Source organism: Scardinius erythrophthalmus (assembly GCF_964197995.2).
Source record: "Scardinius erythrophthalmus genome assembly, chromosome: 8".
Lineage (NCBI taxonomy): Eukaryota > Metazoa > Chordata > Actinopteri > Cypriniformes > Leuciscidae > Scardinius > Scardinius erythrophthalmus.
In genome coordinates, this window is record NC_138228.1 from 25,905,787 (window position 1) to 25,914,902 (window position 9,116).

General features: G+C 42.3%; 1 protein-coding gene across 1 annotated transcript; it reads left to right on the forward strand.

The window, feature by feature from the left end:
* Positions 1-7,804: 7,804 nt before the first annotated feature.
* On the forward strand, positions 7,805-8,776 carry LOC308694366 (uncharacterized protein; the record flags this gene model as incomplete). Its single annotated transcript, XM_081371871.1, has 1 exon — positions 7,805-8,776. The coding sequence occupies one exon, from the start codon at positions 7,805-7,807 to the stop codon at positions 8,774-8,776; it is 972 nt and encodes a 323-aa protein (XP_081227997.1).
* Positions 8,777-9,116: the final 340 nt, after the last annotated feature.

Genomic DNA, 9,116 nt, shown 5'->3' on the forward strand with positions numbered 1-9,116 from the left:
CTCACCAAGAATTCAACATCGGAGACAAAGTGTGGTACTACAGTTTTGTGCAGTCACAACAATCGGGTCCCCGTCGTCTGTCAAAGAAGTTCCTGCCTCGCTGGACAGGACCCCATGAAATCGTGGACAAGCTCTCACCTGTCGCATACCGAATCAGGATGAGCCAAAAGCGCAATAAGCCAGTCCTACGTTGGGTCCACCGAAACCAGATAAAAAGGCACTTGGGCTCCAACAGACCAGAAAAGGGGGAAACCAAAAGCGACTGACACAGATCAAAATCACCACACACTACACCCCATTTCATAAAACACTCAATTGTCTTCATAAACACCTTACTCAGAGTTGTTCAAATGATATGCACCCACTCTTTTGAGATTGCCCCACTAACAAGAATTAATTACTAGAGGTCATTACTAATGCTCACTTTCTTTATTTCCCTTTCTTCTCTTCCACTCTCCACTCCTCTCACCTAAACAATCTTAAACCTACAATACTTGGTATAGGGCCTGACGATAGGATTGACTCACTACGTCCACTGTGCAAAAACGTGGATTGCAGAGTCCCGTGAGCTACCCATCATGGCACTCTCGCAACCGATGTAGAACAAGACTCAATGCGAGCGAGCAGAACCAGATCCCGATCTGAGAACTCGACCCATTTAATTGAGATTACGTCTCTACCCGTGCGTCGCACAACCAAAACTAGGGTAATCAAGAAAAGCCAACATCATCATCATAATTGTTAACCTGTCGCGCCATAGGCCCACAATATTCTCAAAAGCGAAATCTTGCACCAGAACTCAGCTAAGTGATTGAGTGTTGTGTTGTGTTGTGTTTGTATGTGTGGTTGTCTCTCTCTCTCTGCCTATTTTATCCAGCGCTCGCCGATGTCCTCACCTGGAACATCACAGACCGAAAGGGGGAATATGTAGGATTATCCTTGAACAGTCCATTTCATTTTAACCCAACACCACATTCCACAGTTTGGAACGATTCCCCAGTGAATCATTAGTAAGTCATAAAACACAGTCATGGTGCCGAGATGGCTAAAGGAGATGTCACCCCCCTTTCCCTTGTTGTGCGTGTCTAATCTCAAACCAGCGATGCCAGGACAGCAGGAAAAGATTCCTCTTTGTTCCACAAACTTAAGACCAAATGGCCAAGAAACCCTGTGGTGACCCCAATGCATAAATCCACAGCCTTATCAGGAAACGAAGGATGCTAAAGCATTCTTATGGCCCAGAATCACCACAAACCCTAAACCAGGGGACACCCCCCTTTCTGCAGTTGTAAATTCCAGAGACTTTTGTCTCCAAAACCAATAGACTGAAATTAACCCACTTGTGGTTTAATACAAACAACAATCTCAAAATTGCTTCCAATAAGCTGAACTGATCACCAGTATTTACCTCACATATATCTTAAGTATCATGTATATTTTATGTAACCTGTGGAGTTCTTTCTGTGTGTTTAACTTTCATTACAGCCTATTTGTAAGGTTTTCTACCTCAGTTATAGGAACTAATCACCAGAAGTTGCCTCATACATGTGTATTCTCTGTATTATGTATGCTGTATATTACTGAAGTTAATTTTGTGTGTTAAACACTTATCACAGCGAAATCCTTATTTAGTTCCACCTCCACTATGGGAAGTATATGTATTTTGGTACCTACTTGATGGGTAAATGATTTCTAGAATGTTGATATAAAGTAGATGTGTGTAGGATGCACCATATTTAAACTATTAAGTTTACTTATTAAAGCGTTTAACTAAACTCTCAGGAGTTTGGGCACACGTGATCATGTGGACTTTACGCTAATTACATGCAAGAACCGGAGAACGGGGCGTAGGTCCCGCCCAAGACAATATCTGATTGGCTGTCGCACTAGGAAGGACGGGTCAGATGGACACGCTTATAACCCAATGACAAGCAGCTATGAGTTGCTTTTTGCCTTGCTTTTTGCCTGCCTTGTGCCTCGCTTTTGCAGTGACTTTTGCTCTTTCTGACCTTTCCATCGTCCAGCGTGTATGCTTACATACTCTTCAAACCACCAAGAGCTCACGCAAAACTCATCAACTCTTCCGTAAGATCCTTCGTTGAACTTCGTCAAAGAAACCCCTCTCAGAGTCGCTCCAGACTCAGAGGAAACTCCGTTGCATAGCAACCCGCAATCCAGGAAATCCCGCGAACGAAGCGCCACCCGGCAAAGCCAACCAACCACTCACCATCGAGTGCTGTCCCTCAGAACGCATCATCGACCGACTGCCAGCCAATCAGCGCCGAAGAGATTCCCTCTCCAGCAACTTCATCACAGGGAACGCACGCGCTCAGGAGCATCTAAATGCAAGTACACAATTCTCCTAATTCTGGCTGAAGTGAACTGGTGCAAATCTTATTAAGAAAACGAACTAAGATTAAAGTGCTAGTAGTTTGATTCTCTCAGGTTGCGGTCAAGAAATAGTGTCTAACGCTAGACATTTGGGACTCCATTCACCCTCCGTTAATAACATCAATCTCTGTCACTGTTTGAATGAATGTTTGTGTGTTTTCGTGTTAGTTTAGTTTGTGTGTATTAGAGTAGTTCAATAAAGTCTTGGTTGATTTTACATACAAGCGTCTTGTGCTGTGTGCTTACAAGTTACTGCCTTAAACTGTAGATTTTGCTACCTTGCTCATATTAATCAGTTATCATAACTTGATGATATTATTACCGTAGGCCACGGGATAATATTCTGTCCAGAATTGATAAAATACCCTAATCTCAACTTATCGGTGGACGAATAGTTGACAAAGTGTTAAATATTAATTCTGAATAATTTGCATAATAATTCGGTTCTTATTCCCTGTAATTCAATCCCCTTTGAGTTATATTGATCTTAATTCCCTTATTAATCTTACACTTTGTTTGAATTTGTCTCCACCTTCAAAAGTCCCTCCTCCTAAAATGCCTATAAGACACCATGTAAAGTTATGTTAGACAGATCATGTTGTAAGTTCTACAGCCACGTACAGCGGAGTTCTCAATAAAGAATAACTTCCGTTGAACGCGATCCCAACTGTCTCACTGGTCTCTGCTTTGAAGAAAGAAAAACTTTCCAACAGATGGTGCCTTGTGACCCGGATGGAGAAGAAGGAAACTCAAATCATTTTAAGCTCAAAGAACTGCATCTTGAAACTTCAAGCTCAAAGATCTCAACGAAGCTGACTGAGTTCCAGACTGAATCTTCTGAATCCAGATTGAAAACTTCAAGCTCCAAAAAGATCTCAAAGACTGAATTTTTTCCAGACGGAATCTTTCTCTACAAATGAAAGACTCGGTGAGTTTCACTCCATTAAAATAACCAATGCAGACCAGTACAAATGTTTTCCTCTGCGCCGTTCAGAGAAGTAGTTAACAAACAGCTGTAGAGTTTGGTTAACTAAAGATGAGCCTCTAAAAAGTTTTCTTTTAGAGATGAAATTGATCCTCTGTTGTTGGCAGGGAAGATTAACGGTTACATGTTAATATTGTGTGTATGCTCTTGCTAGAGAAGACCTATCTGTAAGCTAGAGAAATTTAGCATCATGTGCTAATAAGATTGTACCCTCTGTTTGTAAGACAGTAGAGAGAAGTTTTAGTGTTTTGTGTTTGTGGTAACAGAAATTCACAAAATGTTTAGGAAAAGTACTAGACAGATTACACCTTTTTGGACAGATAGTGAATTCAGGTCTTTGTTATCAGAGCACATGGACTCAATCGTGACTGAGGAAGTCAGATTGAATTTAACAAAGAAATTTGGCATTGATCCAGGCAAAGTTTGGTCAATCGAAGATTGTAAGAAGGTACTAGGAGAAAGTATTCGCAAGAACAGTGTGAAAAGTTTTATCTGTTGTCACAGAGAATTCGGTTTAACCCTAGCTACAGAACAGTCTAAGCGCAACTCCGAGCTAGAGAAACAGATCAAAGAGCTCCGTGCTAGAATAGCAAAGAGCTCCGTTGACTAAGAAAGTAAACCGCAACAAAGATGCAGAAAAAACTGATGTGGAAGAAGTTAGTCAGCCTGATAACAATTATCCTGACTTAAAAGCTTTCTTTGAAACAAATGTAGCCATCCAATCAGTAACTGATCAGCCTGTAGATTCAGTGCAGGTTTGTGGGGCTAGGAGAAGATCTCAGGGAACTAAAAGTGTTACTCCGAACTCTTCTGTTGTCCAAATACAAACGGTTGCCAAAACATCTTTAGGTCCTAAGGATATAGATAGACTCTCCCAGAGTTTACCCTCAGCACGCACAAATTTTTCTGAGTTTAGGAGAGCATTGTTCAGTAAAATGCATCTTTACGACATGTCGTTGCCGGAAGTCACACAGCTGATGTCACAAATTCTAACTGAATCTGAATTCAACAATTTTGAGTCTGCTGTTACTTCCGAACTGCAACATGTCAGTAAAGGCGATTTGAGAGAAGGTGTTTTGAAAATCCTAAAGAATATCTTAGGACCCAAAATCGATTGGTCGAGAGTTACTAACTGTGTACAAGAGAAAGAAGAAACTGTGAGTGAATATACTGAGAGGTTCTGTCAGGTAGCGGTAACGTACAGTGGAATAGTGGATGATTCCGAAAGTGTGTTAGCTGACAAAGGAGCTCTAATCCGAATTTGGGGAGATGGTCTTGTAGCTGAGTACAGAACAGCCTTGCCATTCCTAGATATTACGTGGGCTAAAAGAACTCTCAGAAGTAACCTAGAAAGTTTAGCTATTTGGGAAAGAGATTCTGTTGTCAAAGAGAGAGTAAGAATTGCAGCAGTTTCTGTTAAGGTCAACTCAGAGAAGCCAAAGAAACGCAAAAGTCCTAGAGAAGCCAGTTGTTCTTACTGTGGCAAGCACGGACATTTTGGAAAAGAATGTAGAAAAAACAAAAATAAATTAAGACAAGTTAACAAGGTTAACCAGCTTCTGCTTAGCCTGCTTGATATTCTGAAGCAGCCCCTCCCCTCCTCGTTAAACTCGTGGGGCAACTTGATACAGTGTTAACCATTTAGGCTGTGATTGCTTAATCTCCCCAGTAACTTACAACAAAGATGAAAGACTTATTTTTGTTTAATAGAACAAAAGGAAAGTGACTGTCACAGTCTTTGTTTGGTGGACATTCAGAAAACTCACAGCCTTAAAATGTTATACCACAGAATATTGCAGTTAGACAACTATCCTCTGTTAATGATGTTTATTAGGACTGATGTTTCACTGGAGAATGGAAATGTGCCAATTTTTCTCACACACTGTACAGTGTGCACACAACAGGGACAGAATAGGACACACAGACCAGGGCGGAGCCAATGGAAGAACCGATGTGCAACAGGCCTCGGGGGTCAGCCATGTGGTGAAGATTTCCTCATCCCCCCTCTTATCCCCACCTCACTGGTCCATAGGTGTCAAATCAATTAAGAAATAGGGAAAGAATGAAACAACCGCAGCAGACGCTACAACCCTAGTGTTTAAACAAATACTGCTACAACCCTAGTGTTTGGACAAATACTGCTCTGTCGTCTTTTGTTTTCTTTCTTCCTCTGTGCAGATAAACACTTGATGGCTGTTCCAAAAATCCATATGCAACGACGTCTCACCACAACCTCAAGAAGACAACTACACCCACTGCTGAACGAGCCAATCACAAAAGAAAAAGAAGAAAAAATACACAACGCAGAGATAAAGAACCTTCAGTCATCCATCGATATGATCAAGACTACAAGCCTGCACCATTATCTGAGTGCTGCACCTGGTTAATATGACTGAAGATAACTTTTCATGGTTCGGAAACCTGTTAGTATCAAGTGTGTCAACCAACAAATGTCTCACGTCCAGCACAAGGAAATAACAGTTATGTTATTGTTATGTTTAAATGTTTAAATGTTATGTTTCTGTGTCAGCATGCAATTACAGATGAACAACACAGAGCAAGTTATATGTGCCTGTAACTTACACCAGTTACAAGAATGAACTTTATGTGTCTAAATTTGTATTTTTGTGAGAGTTTTTAAGAACTCTCAAAGAGGGGACTGAAGGGTTAAAATTTAAGAATCTATTTCAGATATGCTTCCTTACATAACATTACAGTGAAGAATACTGATTTTAGCTTTTAAGGTTAAGATCTCAGCAAAGTTGTAATTCCTGTTTTCTTTAATGGCTCTTCGAGTCCCAGTTTCACTCAGACTGATGGGATTAGCACACAAATGATTCACTGAGAATCTCACCTTTTGTTCTGCAAATGGCTTTCGGACCCAAATGGCTCTTGGAGCCTTATGCTAATTAAATTAGGATTGGCCAGACCCTCACAGTCTAGGGTGTTACCTTAACCTGTATACTCATTTACATGCTTTGTTTGAATTTGTCTCCACCTTCAAAAGTCCCTCCTCCTAAAATGCCTATAAGACACCATGTAAAGTTATGTTAGACAGATCATGTTGGAAGTTCTACAGCCACGTACAGCGGAGTTCTCAATAAAGAATAACTTCCGTTGAACGCGATCCCAACCGTCTCACTGGTCTCTGCTTTGAAGAAAGAAAAACTTTACAACAGTGCCTATTGCTGGCGGTATGGTCCTTCGGGGCTTATGTTTGTGTGGCTTAGTGGCCTTGTCTATGAGTGTTTTTGTTTATGTGTGGCATTAGCGGCCTTGTGGCTCAGCTGGGCCTTGTCTCTGTGTGGGTCTTCGAGACCTTGTGGCATATCATTGCCTTGTCCTGTATGTAAAAAATGGTCAGTGGTCTCGTGGCTCGTTCAATGTGGCCTAGTGGCCGTTGTCTCCGTACAAACTCGTCTCAGTGTGGCCTTAGTGGCCTTGTGGCATATTGTTGCCTTGTCCTTTGTGCCTATCGCTGGCAGTATGGTCCTTCGGGGCTTAGGTTTCGTGTGGCCTAGTGGCCTTGTCTATGAGTGTTTTTTGTTTCTGTGTGGCATTAGCAGCCTTGTGGCTCAGCTGGGCCTTGTCTTTGTGTGGGTCTTCGAGGCCTCGTGGCATATCATGCCTTGTCATATGTTAAAAAATGGCCAGTGGTCTCGTGGCCCCTAGTGGGATTGGTTCTATGTGGCCTAGTGGCCATTGTTTTGTGTGGTTTGTTTTATGTGGCCTTTAGTGGCCTTGTGCCATATCATTAGCCGCTTTCCGACCAAGTAGTTCTAGGAACTTAGTTCTAGGAACTGTCCACTTCTAAACAGTTCTAAGAACTACTCTCCCCCAAACTCAGTTTTGCTGTTTGCGTTCGCACTGGCTAAGTGGCCATAGGAACTGGCAGGAGGGGTAAGGGAGTGACGCAACCACGGCGACGGTATTTATGGCGTCATCACTAGACGTAGCGCGCGGCCACATACAACAACAACAAACCAGCATGGAGGCTATCAGAATGTTCCTGTTCTGCCTCACCAGGACCTTAATAACGGAGTACGAACGGCGGCGTTTAAAGACTATGCTTGAGTTCTGTACAGAGAAACACAGAAAACGAAGGCTCCAGCGTAATATGATCTTAAGCAATATGATGGAAGAACATAGAAGAGCAGAGCGTGGGAGGCAAACAAAACTACGGGTAAGTTTAGCTAGCATTAGCAATTAGCTGGTTGAATGCGTTATGTTTGTCTTAAGTTATGAGTTAGCATACATAGGCGAATTGCAACAGACCGTGAAGAAAATGTACTGTTTGTTTTTCAGACGTTGCTGCGACTCATTGCACACGGCCGTACACCATCCGTTTGGGTCCAGTGCAGAGTTGATAACTGGTGGACAACAGTAGTTTCCAGTTTTACCGAAAAACAGTGGATAGAGAATTTCCGCATGTCCAAAGAAACGTTCACCTACGTCTGCCGCTGCCTGAAACCTGCATTGGAGAGAATGGACACAAACTACCGTCTCTCTGTGTCACTTGAAAAGAGGGTTGCTGTCGCTCTGTGGAAACTTGGTACAAACTCAGAGTACAGGACTATAGCACATCTGTTTGGAGTTGGCATTTCAACTGCATGTAACTGTGTGAAGGATTTCTGCGCGTCTGTGGAAGAACTCTTGCTTCCAGAAGTAATTAAGATGCCAAATGCTGAAAAGCTCAAAGAAATGTCTCTGTACTTTGAGCAAAGATGGGGGGTACCTCAATGCGTGGGGGCAATCGATGGCTCTCACATACCTATTTTGGCACCCCAGGAGTACCACACAGAGTATTTCAACCGCAAGGGATGGTACTCTATTATTTTACAGGCCATAGTTGATGGAAGAGGATTGTTTTGGAACATTTACACAGGGCAACCAGGCAGCTTGCATGATGCTAGAGTGCTGCGTTTGTCTGCTATATGGGAACTGGCTGAAAGAGGGAAGGTGCTTTCACAGCAGCACAAGAGCATAAATGGACAGGATGTTGGTAACTACATCATCGGAGATGCTGCCTATCCACTGACAAGCTGGCTCATGAAGCCTTTTCCCGACACCGGCGTCCTCACACAACATCAGGAGGTGTTCAACTACAAGACAAGCAGAGCAAGGGTTGTGGTTGAAAATGCATTTGGCAGACTGAAAGGAAGATGGCGATGCCTGCAGAAACGGAATGACTGCAGTCTTGAGAGAGTGAGGTCTATGGTGCTCACTTGCTGTGTGCTCCATAACCTCTGTGAGAGCCATGGTGAAGAGTATAGAGCAGAATGGACTGAATCCATCCCTTTTCCTCAGCCAGATGTGCCACTACATCCACCTGCTGCAGAGGCTGAAGGAGTTGGGGTGCGTGCAGCTCTGATGCATTACCTCAACCATGTACCTTCCTAATCATGCAGAGGCTATTTTATAATTTTTTTTTTATAGGTTTTTTAAATGTATTTTTATAAGGTTAAATTGTAAAAAACACAGTCGGTGTATTAATGAGTGAATGAATGGGTGAATGTGAGGAAATACGTAAAGCACTTTGGTGGCCATAGGTCTGTGAAAGCGCTATAGAAATGCAGTCCATTTACCATTTAAATAAAAAGGAAGTCTTTTGAAGTTAGTGCACTTGTCTCATTTCATGATCTCATCTGTATATGTGGCATCATAGGCACAAATTCATTCATTTTGTAATGCATTCCTTTTGTATGCATTTTTGAATGCATAGTACATTTTCACCAAACTT